At 47.2% G+C, this 18,021-nt stretch overlaps 1 protein-coding gene across 1 annotated transcript; it reads right to left on the bottom strand.

Moving 5' to 3' along the window:
- Positions 1–3,256: 3,256 nt before the first annotated feature.
- On the bottom strand, positions 3,257–18,021 carry NFILZ (NFIL3 like basic leucine zipper). The gene is made up of 2 exons (XM_038163841.1): positions 17,887–18,021; positions 3,257–5,858 (listed from the first exon to the last, which is right to left on the bottom strand). The coding sequence occupies exons 1-2, from the start codon at positions 17,994–17,996 to the stop codon at positions 4,940–4,942; spliced, it is 1,029 nt and encodes a 342-aa protein (XP_038019769.1). The 5' UTR covers positions 17,997–18,021; the 3' UTR covers positions 3,257–4,939.

Here is an 18,021-nt window from a genome sequence, read left to right as displayed (position 1 = left end):
TTAAAATTGATTTTTGAATCAGCATTGCTCTCCCAGGGGCTCCCCAGTGTGTGAGCAGGGCACTGTGAGGGCAGCACCCCTTTCCAGAAGTCATTGCTGATGTTTTGTGCCTCAGCAATGATTCAGTTTGGGGCCTGAGCCTAAGCTAAAGGTCAGCATTAACTCATGCTCTGCAGGGAAGGCTCTGTACTCATCTCTCTGTAGTGTGTGACACACAGTGCCTGAAATGGGTGGGATTTGTTGGGGTTTTTTGGATTTCACTGTGTCTGGCAACAGGGAAATTCCCTTTTCTGAGGCACGGGCATGGAGAAGCATTTGGATGAGGCTTTGGCTCCAGCCAGGCTTGTCCCCAAAGCCGGGGGGTGCTCAGGGAACCCCGGGGAGAGCAGCATCATCACCCACCCCCAGCTCCCCTGAGCCAGTCTCCCACATCTCAGTCTCCAGTTTCTCCTGGGGGATTCATCCTTCCTGAAATCCTCTCCTTGTTTTTTGACCCCCGTGGTCCCTTGCTGCAGGGTTTAGTCACGAGCTGCATGGAAAAAATCCATTCTGCAGCTTTTGCAGAGCCTCTGCCCACTTTTCCTGGGTGCAAGCTCGTTCTGAGGTGTGAAAAGCACTGAGCAATTTTCCCCTGCTCCCATTCTCCATGTCCCTTGAAGTATATTTAGGTGCCTTCAGTGTGTCCTTCTCAGGTACCTCCTGCCAGCTCAAAGGCAAAACCTCCCTGTCCTGGCAGACAGATAAAAAATACTGGAATAGTTTTCCAAAGAGGAAGTATCTCCCTTGTCTTCCCCTCTTAAGACACACAGAGGATTTTTTATTCTATAATGCACAGCCCAGTAATTAATCAGCTTGAAAACTGCCTGAAGTGACTTTGGAACAAATACTAATTAAAGAATTAACTAAGCCTAAGCAGAGGCAGGAACAGCTCAGCTCACCTCCAGCCCAGCCTCACAATTGGTACAACAATGGCTCTGTCCTGAGGGTGTTACTGGATGTGGAACTTGGGATAATGGATAGGGATGGATGGATGGATGGATGATGGATGGATGGATGGATGGATGGATGATAGATGGATGGATGGATGGATGATGATGATGGATGGATGGATGGATGGATGGATGGATGGATGGATGGATAGATGGATGATGGATGGATGGATGATAGATGATGGATGATGAATGGATGGATGGATGGATGGATGGATGGATGGATGGATGATGGATGGATGATGGATGGATGGATGATGGATGGATGGATGGATGGATGGATGGATGGATGGATGATGGATGGATGGATGATGGATGGATGATGGATGGATGGATGATGGATGGATGATGGATGGATGGATGGATGGATGGATGGATGGATGGATGGATGGATGGATGGATGATGGATGGATGATGGATGGATGGATAGGGATGGATGGATGGATGGATGGATGGATGGATGGATGGATGGATGGATGGATGATGGATGGATGGATGGATGGATGATGGATGGATGGATGGATGGATGGATGGATGGATGGATGGATGGATGATGGATGGATGGATATTCCCCATGCAGGAAATTTTCTAGGAAAAGCAGCAAAGGAGCACTGAAAGTGTGGAAGGAGGGGCAGAATCATCTCCACCTGCATCTCCTCCAGGTGAGTGACCCTGGAGGGGAGGAAAGGAAAACCTGGAGCAGGTGAAAGAGGGGAGCAGCTGTGAGGTGAGGCAGGTGTGGGACCAGGGCTATCTCACTGCACATCCTGTCCCCATCTCCTGCTGCTTTTCCTGCTGCTGTCCCACCCTCCCACTCCCTCCACAGGCACCCAACAGCTCCCAGTGCCACCAGCCCCGACTCCAAACCACGTTTGGCCCCTGGTTTGTGTGAGAGCAGGGACACAGCAAACAGGAAATATTACTCATTTCTTCAGCGTTCTCAACACCCCACAAAAAAACACCTTTGGGCACTTGCAGAGTTAAATCTCTCGGGGTTGGATCACTGGGCCACAGGCAGGAGGGACGGGAGGGACAGGAGGGACAGGAGGGACAGCAGGATTAGGAGGTGCAGCAGGATTAGGATGGACAGCAGGGTTAGGAGGGAGAGAAGGATTAGGGGGTGCAGCAGGGTTAGGAGAGACAGCAGGTCCTGGAGGCAACACCTCAAATCTGTCCTACAAATTAAACTGAGCTCCCTCCCACCCCCTCTCTGCATCCCGAATTCTTGGCAAGCACACGGAGCCAGCCCAGCGGGGGGAAAAAAAGCTGATCCCCCAGGGACTGGGAACAGCAGGAATGGGAGTGAGGCGATTTCTTTCAGTGAAATTGCTTCTGTGCCTCCTCCTTGCCGTGGGCTGTCCCTGCCCCTTGTGAGGGGAAGAGGGGACAGCCGGAATGGGGCAGGAAATGGAACCACGTGTGGTTTCCTTTAATCTGCAGAGCATCACTGCCTCGTGTTTCACCCTGAGCAGCGGCTGCAGCTCTGGTTTCCCCTCATGCCAGGGGTACAGGAGAGCCCCCCTTGTGCCCTGGCAGCTGTGCCAGGAAGCTCTGCCCATTTCTGTGTACTGATCCCCCAGAACAGGGGGACAGGGCCAGCTGGGGCTGATCGTTCTGGGGTGACCTTATAAAGAGTGGTGAGCCAGGACAGAGCCCCACAGCCCAGTGCTGGAGGGTCTGTGCTGGGAGCTGGGGTCCTGCTGTGGGAACACAGGCCCAGACAGAGGGAAAACACCGTTATGGACAGAGGAATGGGTGCCCACAGCTCCTTGCTTGTTCCCACTTGTTCTCACTGGATGGATTTATCATTCTGGCTGTTCCTGAGGGGGAAAAAATGCAGATCCAGGCCCAACAGTCAAACCAAGACACCTTTTGCTGCTTCTGCAAACAGAATTTTATTGGGCACATGCTGGTCCCTCCCCAGTTCAGATCCCTTGTACAGCTCCCACTCAGGGCCCTCTTTTCCAAACCAGTTTGAGGGATTGTTCCATCCTCTGTCAGACAGTGTGGTCCTATTATTGCTGCATTCCTCTATTGGCTATTAAATGATTCTTAGAAAAACACTCTTGACAATTGTCCTTATTCTCCAGAGCCTGAAGTTTTCATGGATTATGGGATGGTTTGGGTTGGAAGGGACCTCAGAGCCCATCCAGTGCCACCCCTGCCATGGCAGGGACACCTTGCACTGTCCCAGGCTGCTCCAAGCCCTGTCCAGCCTGGCCTTGGGCACTGCCAGGGATCCAGGGGCAGCCCCAGCTGCTCTGGGCACCCTGTGCCAGGGCCTGCCCACCCTGCCAGGGAACAATTCCTGCCCAAGATCCCATCCAGCCCTGCCCTCTGGCAGTGGAAGCCATTCTCCCTTGTCCTTGTGAATTGTCTCTTTCCATATTTCCTGCAGGCGCCTTCAGGCCCTGGATGGCCACAATGAAGTCATCCCAGAGTTTTTTCTTCTCCAGGTGAACAATCCCAGCTCTCCCAGCCCTTCCTCCCAGCAGAGCTGCTCCATCCTTCTGATCATCCTGGTGCCTCCTCTGGACTCTCTCCAGCAGCCCCAGGTCCTCCCTGTGGTGGGCCCAGGGCTGGGGCAGCTCTGCAGGTGGGGTCTCACCTGAGGGGACAGAGGGACAGACACACAAAGGAGCAGGAGAATCCCTTGACCTGGAACTGATGAGTTGGAGACTCCCAGGGCTTCTGAGCCGGGATGCTGAGTTCCACTGTCAGCTCTGATTCCCAGCAGGGCCCTGCAGCTCTTTTGTCTTTTGGGACATAGGACACTGACTGAAAATGTGTGGTTGGTGCAGAGGAGATCAGCTTGAAGTTGCTTTTTCACTTTGAGATCTTCTTCCATCAGATTGGACCTGATGGAATCATCAGATTGGGCTTGTCTTGTCCAACACGTCAAAAAATGTTCGGGGCTAACAGACACAGCAACATCAGAACTGCAGGATCATCCTTTTCTTGGGAAAAGAGACAAAGCAGGAAAGATCTGAGGAGAGGAAGTCACAGCTGTACCTGGAGTACATCCCTGAGAATTCTCTTTGGCTTGAAAACTGAGGAACAGCTCCAAGCAGGCTCCAGAGCCCTGCAGGAGGCTGCTCTCCCTGAGGCTTTCCCAAAGGAAAAGCAGGCAGAAGTCAGGATGGACGGGGACTGGGTCTGAGCAGATGCAGGAATACAAACACCATGTGTAGCTCATGCCTGTTTGATAACGAGTTCCCAAATACACAAAGATCAGGTTTGAAAATGCCTTTTTAAAAGAAATAAGCAAAATTAAACTATTTTTTTGCATTTCAATAATAATAAAAAAATAATATTTAGTCTTCCATAATAACAGTTGCAAAGATAAATGAAATCTTCTGGACCACAGCATGTCTGGTCACAGAGAAAGACTTTGTTCTCTCTGGAGATAAATTATGGCAAACTGGAATAAACTGCAGGAGGTCCTGCTTTAATTTCATGTCAGTGTAAATCCACACTCCCAGAGTCACAACCCCTTTTTATTTTCTCCGGACAGCTGAGGGGTCTGAAACTGGTTCTATCGACAGTTTCCTGTGTCAGGTAATTCTAATTTCAGGCACATTGATGAGGATGAAGGCAGTGATGAAGCAAAGATCACTACAGAAGTTGATAACCCCACCAGCTGTAGTGGTGTCACACTGTGTGACCATCTCCCCTGTCTTGGCCTCTTCCTGCCCCTTCACACCTCCAGTTTGAGCTTGCTGTGGTAGCAGAGCCACCAGTGAGACCAGGGGGTGACCACAGGGTCTTGGCCAGCTGCAGTTCTGCTGTAGTGATGCAGTCCCAGAAACTCCCTCAGCACCTACACAGAGCAGGGAAAATTATGTCCATCTTTGGAGAAAAAGACATTTCCCTCTCACCTTGTCCTTCCAAACCCTTCGTTTCCTTGGAATGTCTCACCCTGGCCCCACAGCAGCTGTTCCTGTGCTGCCTCAGTGTGAGTCCAGCCCAGTCTCCTCCAGAGTGCCCAGGGCTTTACTCTTAATCCGGAGCTTGTGCGGGAGAGCAGCAAAGCTCCGGCCCTTCAGCTGCTCTTCTGAGGGGCAGGGCAGGCTGCAGGACGGCACAGGAGAAGTTTTGGGTACTTGTTGCTCGTCATCTTCATCCGACACCATGGTGCTGCTCTCCTTCCTGGCCTCGGCCACGCCAGGCGATGGGCACAAGAAGCAGGCGCTGCCCAGCCAAGGGCAGGGGAAGGGGTGTTTGTCTGGGCAGGGGTAGCTGAGGAGTGGAGAGCAAACCGTGGGGCTGAAGGATGCATCAAACCTTTTGGGGCTGAAGGATTCCTCAAACCTTTTGGGTTGCTGGAGGCCATGTGTGTCCATGGGAATGGGTTTGGAGTCACAGCCGAAGACGTTTGTGGAGGGGTTGAAGGTTTTGCAAGGAAACTCAGCCGGCTCCAGCACCTTGGGCACAAAACTCTTCTGGGCAGGGCAGCAGGAGTCACCAGCAAAGGGCTCCACACCCAGCAGGGGTGAGGCTGCCCGGTGCCCCCTGAGGTAGAGCCCCAGGTAGGGGCTGGGCGCGGGGCTGAGGAGCCCGAAGCGCAGCTTGAGGGAGAGCAGCTCGGTCCTGAGCACGGCGTTCTCGCGGCTCAGCGCTGCCAGCTGGCTCTCCATGGCCACGTCGTTGAGGCGCCGCTTCTCCCGCGAGCGCTTGGCGGCCTCGTTGTTCTTGCGCCTCTTCTCCCAGTACATGGTGTCCTTCTTGTCGTCCGGCATGAACTCCCTCTTCCGCCGGGAGTGTCCGCCCACCTTCCCCAGGAGCAGCTGGGCCCGGCCCCGCTGCAGCGCCAGCTCGCTCGGAGTGGCCAGGAAGTTCTCCATGGTGGTAGGGAAGGCAGCTGGGGTTCTGTTGGAATGAGAACACTCATTAGTTGCCTCTAATGGTGCTGTTAATTAGCGCTATTGGGTAAATTAATATCGGAAAGGGGTTGTTTTATGTCTCTGTGTCTTAGGTTGGAAACGGGGAAGTGTATTCGATTGCCATCTGTCAGAGCTGGGGCAGTTCTCTCTGTCCATGGGGCAGTTTTCTTTATCTCTCCCACAGCCAACCCTCCCTCCAGGAGATCTCTGCTGTCCATGGCCACTGAGTGTCCCTGCATGGCTGATCAAATTCCATCATCCATGGGGAGATGCTCTGCCCAGGGCAGGAGCCAAGCATTCCCACCTGGATCCAATCTGAGCCTGGAACAGCACAGCAGCCTTTGCCCCTGCATTGCCAGAGGAGCAGCTTTCTCCTGCCCTGCATTGCCAGAGGAATTCCAGGCCCATCTCCAGCAGCCCTGGAGCTGCAGAGGAAAACTCCCCCCTTGTGCAGGATCCCTGCTCCAGCAGAAGCACAGCTGGCCCTGCAGGAGGGCTGAGCCACCATGGAATGGCACTGCTGCCACCACCCTGACACACACAGGGTGCCAGGGCCTGCTCTGACTCTGGCAGTGTTGTTCTGAATTACTGCATTGCTTATTTTATTTTTTGTTTTCTTCCCTAATAAAGAACTGTTATTCCTGATCCCATATCTTTGCCTGAGAGCCCCTTATTTTCAAATTTATAACATTTTGGAGGGAGGGGGTTTACATTTTCCATTTCAAGGCAGGCTTCTTCCTTCCTTAGCAGACACCTGTCTGTTCAAACCAAGACACTGTTACATACACCTGAATGAGGCCAGCTTCTCCCACTTAATCCTGTTATCTTGGAGCCCCCTTTTCAAAATACTCAGATTCTGTAACGTTTTCAAAATATTCAGGTTCTGATGTGTCAGCACATCAATCAATCAATCAATCAATCAATCACTCACATCTCACCCAGGATATCCAAAAGCTGTGCACGACTGAGCAAACCCACACATTTCATCAGTGAACAGTCACACTTTATCTAAGCAACTTCAATCAAGGTGATAAAAATTAGTAGTGATCTCCTACTCATCTCAAGCTGCCTTACAGCGGAAATAAGAGTTGTTAGCTCTGTTTGGGAGATAAGGAAGGCACAGGGAGAAGAACTGATTTACCTCAGTCACGGATTTTCGGTGGGAGCTGAAGCAGGGTTACAAAACAGCTTTGCTATCATTTGGGTTGGAAGGGTCCTTAAATCCCATCCAGTGCCACCTTCTGCCATGACAGGGACACCTTCCACCATCCCAGGCTGCTCCAAGCCCTGTCCAGCCTGGCCTTGGGCACTGCCAGGGATCCAGGGGCAGCCCCAGCTGCTCTGGGCACCCTGTGCCAGGGCCTGCCCACCCTGCCAGGGAACAATTCCTGCCCAATAGCCCAGCTAAATCTACTCAGTGCACATTTAAAGGTGTTTCAGAAAATCTGATCTCTTTTGAAAGTATCCCAAGCATCCAACAAATGAAGCAGGAAAGATCTCTGGAGGATTTTGAGGATCAAACAATGTGAGAATGTATTAAATGAGCTCCATCATACATACACAAAGTTACACAAATATTGTACAGCAGAAAGGTGAGCACTGACCCTAAAATGCTGATTGAGGCCTTTGATACAGCGTTCCACTGCTTGTAGATGAAATCTTTATTTATGTAGGTTTAGAAACCTTCAGTACTGGCCAGTTGTAATCACCAGTGATGTGTGCACATCTCAGACCTGCAAACCTGACCCATCCACATCTATTCGCTCTCCCAGTTTGCCCAGTGTTACCAGAGTTTTGTTCTGGTTTAAACAGACAAATCCCACCGAAGTGCTCTCTGCACAGATCAGTGAGATTTTGTAATTAAATACATTTGGAATGCATTTATTTTCATTTCTCCCTAAGCTCTGGAGATCTCAAAGAGTACACAAAGGTTCTGAGCATAACTCAGAATGAACAAAACCAAACCAAAACAAAGAATGGCCTTTAGCATGAATAAGTTTGGGGTAATTCCTCCAGCTTGTGATCAAAATTACTGCTGACCTAAAAGCATCAAAAAGATACTTTCAGCAAGTGGATTTGTGGTTTTTCACAGTGTCAAGAGGCAGAAATGCAGTTTTTCAGGGCTTAATCACTTAGCAGGAATGTTTCAGGTTTGGAGGTGACGTGAGTTGTTTGTCGAATGAGTCAAAGTTGTACAGGTGGCTTTTTCTGAGTGAACTCCTCTCCCACAGTGGGCAGAGCAGGTTGTTCTCTCGCCATCCGTCCCTTGCTCCTGGTGCCCATCACAAGGGGATCCTATGGGAAATTTCAGGATTACTGTTCCCAATATTCCCTGTTCAGTCAGTATGGGAAGCATGGGGGAAAAGGAACCCAAAACAGGCATTTGTGAGACAGAGCCTGAGCAATGAACCTTCCTGAAAACCAATTTTGTTGAACTTTTCCCACATGAATCCAACCCCTCACACTCCAAGTGACAGTGCCAAGGTGGGAATTTCCTTCAGAACTCAACACTTGAAGCACATGGACGTGAAATAGTGAGAAGTGAGGGTTGAACCCAGGAGGAAAGGGAAGAATCAAACATTTCCACTTCCTTGGAGGTGGGGAAGGCCGGGAAGGAGGCTGGGTGTGAAGTGGGAGGCAGGGGAAGAAGCTCTTATCGGAGGCAGGATCTGGCCTTTTAAGGTCAAGGAATGAAGCCTGAGCTGGGCCAGTGTGTGAAAGCATCAAGGTTTAGGCCACAGAGTCTCAGCCCTACCTGTTATTTTTATCTGCAGCCCACAAAGTCACACCTGTGCCCACACGAGCCTCGGGGCTCCTGGCGAGCGCAGCGGAGAGCACAAAGTGACACTGAGCCCGTCCCCGCAGGGCCCGGTGGAAACATTAATGTTTACAGTGACATTAGAGCAATTTGGTCAGGTGAATTATGCAACCAAGAGTTTCTAAGGTGCTTTGGTGTCTGTTGCTTCTGCAGCTGGAAGTATAAAAGAGATTTACCAGGGTCTTGCCTGAATATAGGCCGAGCTCTGTGTTATCTGCATCCCGGACAGAAAGCACCAAAACATTTGTAAAATGAAGCTGTAGCTTTGGTTTTCAACACTTTTTTGCACTAAATCTGCTGGTTCTGTTCAGACAGAGCATCTCCCAGAAGCTCTGCTTCTCTAGAGACCAGCCTTTGAGCTTTACTTCTGAGCAAGCCGAAAGCAAGGCATGGTTTTCTTATAAAGATTGTTAAATGCATGAAGATAAGCAGTAAAATCCATCCTAATCACTTCTAAGATGCCTCAGATCAGCTGGGAAGGGCTAAATGTGCAGTGCCCTGGTTTAATGTGCACCCCTGTGAGGGTGAGGACGTGCTGTACTCAGGGGTTTGCATTTGCTCTCCACCACCCTGCTCAAAAGATCCTCATTTTTGCTAAAAAACTTTTCCTCCCACTAAAAGAAGGCCCTTGTAGGGTTCAGCACTATCTCCCCTCCTTTCCCTTATCTCCCCCCTGAGCCAGAGATCAGAGGGGACTCTGACGAGTTGGACTTTCCAGCAGAGTGTGCAAAACCCTCCAGGAAAAACTCGGTATCTCAGCGGAACTGATTCAGTGCTGCGCCCTGAGCTGATACGCAATCAAACCACCCCGAAATCAGCTGCTGAATCTCCCTTTGCTTCAAGCCCAGGGCAAGTCCTCGACCCTCAGATTATTCTTTTTTGTTTCAAGGATACAGCAAAATTAAAACAAATCCTGGGAAGGGCAACCAGAACAGTTTCTCCAAACAAAAATTTTAACTCATTATTTGTCAAGAGTAAAGAAAATGAACTGGGATTATCACGGAGTGGATTTCAAAGAAACAAAGGAAATCTTCACACAGCACAACTAAAATTTGGAGTTCTTTGCCTCAGGATAATGTAGTCAGCAAAAAAGGGACAAAGATCAGGCCTTGTTCAGCAGCAAGTGGTTATTGATATACACTGAACCACAGTCATGGTTTTACCGTGGGCTTAGCAAAAATGATGTGGATTAAATACAAAATTCAATCCCTGTTAAATCATATCTGTATTTTATTATTCTCAGTTTCCTCCATTTTTAATGTGTGACTCTGAATTTTACTACGTCTCTCGATGGCTTCTCTAAATTGCAAAATTTTTCTTAAATCTTCGCTCCTGTTTGTCTTTATATAAAAAAATTATATCTACAACAATCAATTAAAATTTGGTGCTTGGATCTCATTGAAAACCACAGCTGAGAGGAGCATTCATCACTAAAACATCAAAAATTAAAATCTAAGCCTAAGTCTACATATATTTTAATCAAATAGGACAATCAGTCTAATACAAAAGGGCACAGAGTGACTTGGTAGAACTTTGCTCTGTTGGAGATTTCTGTTCTTGGCTCTGAAGTGAAAATGGTCGATTTTAAACCAGGAGAGGGAAGGAAACTTCCAGGTTTTTTTCACAAAACACCCATTTCCGTTATGAAATTTACTGCCCCATAGACAATCTTTGGATCAAATTTTCATTCCCAATTTCCTGATCCCTCTGGCTTCATCACCAGGATATATAAGCACCAATCCATGGGACCATCATTGGAATTTACCTTTATTAAACTGGGCTCAGAATCTGGAATTTGGAGTTTAAATCTCACAGTTTGAGCCAAGTTGCTCTCGAGTCTCATCAATATAAAGGAGCTTGAGAGCTGCCTATTTTTTATCTTTTAAATTATCTCATCCTAAACTAAATCAAAATTCAGCTCTTAATCTCAAGTCACTCCAGCACATCAATATCAAACCCATAGGAGTTATTGAGAATTTGCTCTGATAAAATGAGATAACTCTGATATTTTTCACTGATATGAGAAATTTACAGTGATAAGATGAGGCCCAGGTGCTGATTTACACCAGAAAACTTCTGATGTAAACTTCTCTGAAAATTTCTCCCGGGGACACTGTGCTGTACAAACACTGCAAGCAGCAAACAAGTTTTGATCCCTGCTGCTGCTGCTTCTTCACCTGAGTAGTAAGAAAAAAATTAACCCTGTGGTTTGGTGGTATCTCAGGGTGCTTTTTAAAGCTCCCAGCCTGTTTAAGATAAAAGGGCTCCACTCTAATTACTCATATTCCTGAGTATTTGACATTCACACGGCACAGTGGTTAACAGGAGCTGTTGAGGAACACCTATTACTCACTTCTTATGTCTCAGTGGGAAATAACGTGGTCTGGTGATGAAAAGAGGCACAAAAGGAGCAAAAAACAGAACCCAATGACCTGTGGCAGCCACTGCTGGAGGACTGGAAGCTTTAAACTCAAACTCAAACCAAAACTGACTCAGAAACAACCCCAGTGTGCCAAAGCCCCAATTTGCTGCATGTCTATTTTGAAAACACAAAAATTATTGTTGGATCTAAGTGTTAAATATCGCTGCAGGTCTGGCAATGGATTGCAGGGCATTTAATTTCCAAAATTAGGCATTTTCACCTTCAGCTTTTCTAAAATCACTCAAGCTTTGCATTTCTTTCTTGGAAAATCAGATTTCAAGATCCCAGAAGGATTCTCTGGATCAGATTACAATTACTATTCATTATTATTATTACTATTACTATTACAACCGTGGATGCTGAAATCCCCAAAATCACCTTTTCCTCTACAGACTCCAGGTCAGCAAGACATGATGAACTTCCTGATGAGCTAAAATTTTAAGCTCTAAGCTATTAAATCACCATCTCCACAGCCTAATCACAACAGGTGGTTTGTTGGAAGCTCGGTATAATTAATTTTGTCTTTTTGGTCTTGAGGTAAGACAGTTTAAAGCCTGGGAACCCACCATGAGTTACCAAAGCAGCTGCTTCCTTGATTCCCCAGGCCCTGTGGTCCAAGCCCACAGCTCTGAGGCTGCTCTGCTCGGGGTAAGAAGCCTCAAAATCAGCTCAGGTATTCCTCAGGCTGGAACAATCTGACCTCTAAATTTGACTGTGGGTCTGTGACAGACCATAAGGCTGCAAAACGCTGAAAAGCCCCGAGGTGCTGCTGAACATTTACAAGTGGCCAAGTTTTGCATTTCTTGGTCTGCAAATGCCTCAGTGAGAGCTGCTGAATAATCACAGAATCAGAAAATAATGAAGTTATCACAGTGTTTGCTCCCTTTCAGTTGCTTCTGCATCCGAGAAATCTGACCTGGCCCACCCTGATTCAATGCAAGATATTCATAAATGTGGGTTTGGTTGTTGTTTTTTTTTTCTTCTGGGAAAGGGCTTTCACAAAATCCTTTTTATTCCCCTGTTTTATTTCATAGTTTGGATGGATAGTATTAACTCTGGGACAGTTTATAAATAGTGGAATCAGAGATTTGAGTATTTCAGCCAAAAACTGAAATCAGCTCTGGAATCCTCAGGATGGGATGGACCTGGAGCTGCTGGAGTGAGTCCAGAGAAGGTACCAGGATGATCAGAGGGATGGAGCAGCTCTGGGAGGAAAGGTTGAGAGAAATGGGAATGTTCAGCCAGGAGAGGAGAAGGTAAACTAATAATGGCCGTCCAGGACCTGAAGAAGCTCCAAGAAAGAGAGAGAGATAATATTTCCAAAGCATGGAGGGACAGGACACAGGGAATGGCTTTAAGCTGAAGAAGGGCAGGGTTAGATGGATCTTGGGTAGGAATTGTTCCCTGGCAGGGTGGGCAGGCCCTGGCACAGGGTGCCCAGAGCAGCTGGGGCTGCCCCTGGATCCCTGGCAGTGCCCAAGGCTGGGCAGGGCTTGGAGCAGCCTGGGACAGTGGAAGGTGTCCCTGCCATGGCAGACGGTGGAACGAGGTGGAATTTAAGGTCCCTTCCCGCCCAAACCATTCCATCATTCAGTGATTCTATGAAAACTCAATTCAGATCTCGGTGCTTTCATATAATTTCTGCTTATTTTTTTTTAAATAACTAAAATCCTCCTTGGAAGCCAATTATGTCAGAAAAACAACCTGGATACCATGGAGCATTTTACAAACATCTTTAGTTGTTCCTTCAGTTTCAGCACCCATTTGTTGGACCCTGCCCCAGGAACACAGAACATGAATAAGGGAACTATTCTTTTTCCCCTGGCCATTTCTTCGAGATATCTGAACTCTTTCATTCAGATCAAACACTGCTGAGAGAGGCTGGAATTCCCCTGAGCTGACTAATGCCAACCAACCCAACCTGGCCAAGATCTCCTGACACTGCCTCTCACTGAGATCACCCTCGAGCACCATCACAGGGACCAGATTGCAGGAGCAGCCCCTCCATATCAGACCTGTCTCATTCAAAATATCATCTATAATATCATCTATGATAACATCTACAAGAAAGGAAAGAACACACAAAGCCTTTTTGCCCCTCACAGAGGACAGGGATGAACCTGGCATTTCTAGGATATTTCCAGCAGCCACTTTGGGGCTACAGAAGGAACCTGCAGGGTGTGGCTGCATTTACCTTGATGGCACTGCAGGAAAGCTTTTCCTGGCACTGGATCTTCACTCTCGCGATGGGAGGAGAAGCGAAGGAGCCCAGGAGCTGAAGAAGCTCCTTGGAGGAGCAGCTGGATGCCCACGAGCGACGTGCGGCGACTGCAGCCCAGCTTCCGCCCTCCTCCCCTCTCTGCCTACCCAGAGGGATGGAAAATTCCATCTGCTTCATACAGAATGTGACCAAAACTGCTGTCACAATAGGGTTTTTTTAAAAAGTGAAGATCAATTGGCAGAGATAAAGCTCATTATTATCTGAAGGTTACCCTGCAGGTTACGGTGATGCCTCGGCAGGAGGAAGAAGTGAGAGGCGGCCGCGAGCCCAAGGTAAGTCCCTTCCTCCCCACAGAACGTCATTGCAGCCCTAAGATCCAGGAGGCCTAAACTGAAATTTAAATTAGGCATAGCCTAAAAGTTTTTTGCTGACACAAGGCCAGAAATGCTGGCTCAAGCAAGAGCTGCCAGTGACCTTAACAAGTCAGGGGATTCTGTCTTGGAATTCCCAAGAACTCCAATTCAGAAGTCAAGACCCACCAGGAAATATTTGACCACATTTCTACTCTTTTGGAGGTGCAACCATACCTGGCCAGCAGGTTTTGAGGGCACAAGAAATCCCTATTTTAAAAGCAGAGTGGAATTCTGTCATTTTGGTCATTTTTTATCATTTGTCAATGACAAAATCCCCCTGTTCTGCAGAAGCTGAAAAGGTGCCACTGTCATCAAGTCCATGACAACACTTCCAGAGGAAAAGGAGAGCAAATCCTTATAAAAACAAGGACTTCCCCTCATTTCCAAATCTATCTAGCAAACACCAGTCAGGAAAGAGCCTTCTCCTATATTTGATATTCCCAATTCCTTCTTTCATCTTTCCATGAATCTCTTTCACAATGTCCAATCCAAGATATTTTGTACAGCCCATGAAACTTCCAGGATCCCCATCCTCCTGCTCCTTGTGTGGTTCCACACAGCAGCAGCTGCAAATTATTCCTGATTTACCAAACGGAACCAGGCCCTGACCTTATCCCTGAGCCCCAGAGACACGCACAGTGGATCCCATGGGATTTTGCAAAACCCAGCCAGATTCCAGCCCTAGGAAACTATTTAGCTTTAAGCAGACAAACTGAAGCCAAGTGCAGCTCTCCCTCTCTTTCTCCCAGTCTTTTCCTGTGCCTAAGCCAGCACAAGCACTTCCAGAACTTAGGGCTAGAGGGTCCCATTTACAAGAGTTTCTGCAGGACCTAAATAAACCTCCCCTCACTGCTTCCCCATCTGTTCCAGACCATTCCCACTGAGATGTGCAGAATATTCAGCAGATGGGGACTGGAGAATCTGAAGGACACGAATTTCTGCACATGGAACCTTTGTCATTGTCTCCTTAAAGTTACAAACTGGGGCTGCCCCTGGATGCCTGAAAGTGTCCAAGGCCAGGCTGGACAGGGCTTGGGGCAGCCTGGGATGGTGAAGGTGTCCCTGCCGTGGCAGGGGTGGCACTGGATGAGCTTTAAGGTCCCTTCCCACCCAAACCAGTCTGAGATTCTGTGATTTTATGATAATTTCCCTGCAGGAGCACTCCAATCCTTGAGTTCTTTTGCAGAAATCCTGTCACAGGACCTGAAGTGCTCTAAAGCCTTTCTTTTTCCTTTTGAAAGGAAGCAAATCATCCCCACCAGCCTGGCCTGGAGGCTGCCAGGCCTCCTCCACTTGTGCACGTGCCAAAGGCACTCTCAGCCCAGCCTGATCACATCTCTCACTCATTAATTGCTAATATCAAGATTTTCTCTCAGAGGTTTCCCTTTCACTCTGCTATCACAGGAAATAAATGAAACTTCTGAAGATTTTTCAGGCACAGTCAGTGCTGCTGAGTTTCCGTAACACACAGAGCTGCTGGCAGCCCACGAAAGCTGAAACCGCTCACTTCAACCCCAAATCTTGGTTCCTCTGTGCCAAGGCAGCAGGGTCCTTATCAGGGCTTTATCAGTCTCAAAATGCTGGCTAAATAAAGTCAAGGCTCTAAATTAGTATTTGGGTTTTGTCTGAAAGTGCACTCGAGCTAAATCTGGAGCGTTTCCACTAAAGCTGCTCAACTCCTTCCAGGTTTGCACCCAAACAGCAGAAACGAACAGCCAGACCATGACAGGAAAATGCAAAAACCAATGAACTCCCTCTTCCATCCCCTGCTTATTCCAGTCTTTGCAATATTCCAATTATTGCAATATTAAAAATCACAGTAAAAATGCACAAGGCGGAAACGGGAGGAGTTTCTTGACTCCACAAGAAAATAAAGATACTTTTCCTTTTCAAGACACAAAGGCAAAATCTGCTCTGAACTCCACTCTACCTGATCTTCTGCTATTAATCACCCTTACCTGAATTTCTGTCATTAATTACACCTCACCTGACTCATTTTAATTACCTGAATTATTGCACAGCTTTGGTAAAGGAGGAAGCTGTGGCACCAATTTCAGCAGACTCAGGGCAGGTTATTCACAAAAAGGATTTCACCCACCCCATCTTTTAGGACTGAGGGACCCCCAGGAGTTGGGACAAGCCCTCAACTCCCCAGAATCCAAATTTAAGGGGACAGATCACCCCCAGTTGCTGAGGCCACACTGATATGGTAGCGCAGTGAGAGCTCCCCTCAAACAAATCCAGTGAAAACACCCCAAAAACCAGGGCAGACTGGAAGATTAATTATTAATTAATTAACTACAGTGAGAAACAGAAACAGTTTGTGAACAGTAGAAGTTCTAGAGCTTTTTTACCCCAGGAAAAATCAGGGCAGGGACCCCAAGAGCAGGGTTGGGGCCGGGTGTCGTTGCTTCCAAGATGTTTTACAGCTGCTCAGGTAAAGAAATCCTGGAGTTTATAAGATTTTCCCAATATCTGCTGTTTTTCTGGAAGCCTCTGTGAGCTGAAGGTGCCTCAATATAGAAGTGTCACCTTTTAATTAAAGAAAAATGTAGGGACATAAAAACCAAACGGGCAGAAAACAACAGCAAAAACCCAACCCCACAAACAAAACAAAGCAAAACCAAAAGTTCTTCACATTTGATTTCCTATCCCAGTATCATTTGAATTTAACTTTTAAGGGCACACCGTAGAGAAACTCAAATTGGATTGGAATATTTTCTGGGTACAGTTGATGGTTTAGACTCTTTATAAGAGAACCGAAGCTCTGAGGCACCTTACAGATGCCTGAATTTTGAAAGAGCTGGTTTTGAAGTCAAATCTGCTGCATTTGGCAACCAGAAATGCCAGAAATTGGAGGAATTAATACTTTCTGCCTCATATCTGCAGGTTCTTCCACTTGGGCTGGCACAGAAGTCACCCTATAATTAATTATTGCAATAATTATTATGAGCAGGGTTCTAATAAGGGATAACTGCCACGTAGGACTCTTAGGAACTGCATTTCCTTTATTTCAACAAATCCTTGGCTGCCCCCAAGAAATCCAGCCAGTGAGAAGCCAGAGCACAACCAAATTCAATTTTAGAATGGCCTAAAATTAATAAAACTTAAATTTTTATTTTTAATTTAAGTTTTTTATTCCCTCTGCTACAGCCAAGGGCTTTTGTCACCTGTGGCACTGGAGGTTCCAACCTTTGGGTGGGTGCCCAGTTAAGACTTTTTAGTCTGGGAAGACCCAAGAAATGTAATTTCTGCAGGTTTTTTTATCAACAGAGTAATTATTTAGCCTCCAACTTCCTTGAAATCCAAAGCAATGCTGGCTGCTCAAATAAGCACAGTGGAAAGAAGAGGCAGCAAAAGTGTCCAACTTTGGCAATGAGGAAAATAAAGTGGAATAATACATCAAAACCTACAAATATCAGCATTTCCATCCGAGGATGGGAAAAGGAATTAGGAGGGAGATACTGGACATGGCAGAACAGTGAATATTTGTGCATCCAGGTGTCAGCAGGGAGGGAGGGTTCTGGGTGCCAGTTTGGAGACAGAAATTCAGGGACAGGCGGGGAAAGGCAGAGAATGGAAAGAGATAATAAAAAGAAGGAGGAAAGAGAAAAAAAGGAGGATGAAAAAAGTGAAGAGAAAAAGGGAAAGAGAAATCAAAAGGACGAAGTAAGAAAGAAGAAAAGAAAAAAATAAAGAGGTTAGAAAAAGGCTTCAAATATGGAAAGGAAAAAGCGCGGGGAAAGCAGAAAAAGATTTTAAAAGAAAGAAAAAATATGAAAAATACAGAAAATGTTTTAAGTTTTAAATATTTAATAAAATATAAAATAAAAATTTAAAATAGAAATATAAAATATAGAATATAAACTATAAATTAGAAACTATTAACTATAAACTAAACTATAAACCATAAACTATAAAAGCATTTTCAGTTTTCAAGACTTTCAAATATTTTCCCTTTTCAAGATTTTCAAATATTTAAAAAACATTTTAAAAGCAGCGATTTTCCTGCCACGAGCCAGCCCCATCCCAGCAGAGCCCCGGGGCTCTTGGGGACAAACCCAGCCATGGTTTCCTCTTTTGCCCCCCCAACCCCTGGAAAAGCCCCAATCCCACGGAGTCCCCAGCCCCAGCACTTACCTTGAGGATGGCACCCAAGCCCTGCAGCCACCCGGGCAGGGCGACAGGGGGACGTGTCCCCAGGTGTCCCTCACCTCCCGCCCCTGTGACAGCCCCGCACCCCCACACATGGCCCTGGGTCCTTTTTTGGGTGGG

This window comes from Motacilla alba, chromosome 28 (assembly GCF_015832195.1).
Source record: "Motacilla alba alba isolate MOTALB_02 chromosome 28, Motacilla_alba_V1.0_pri, whole genome shotgun sequence".
Taxonomy (NCBI): Eukaryota; Metazoa; Chordata; class Aves; order Passeriformes; family Motacillidae; genus Motacilla; species Motacilla alba.
Note: the sequence above shows the minus strand (reverse complement) of the source record. Positions and strands in the feature narration are given on the sequence as shown.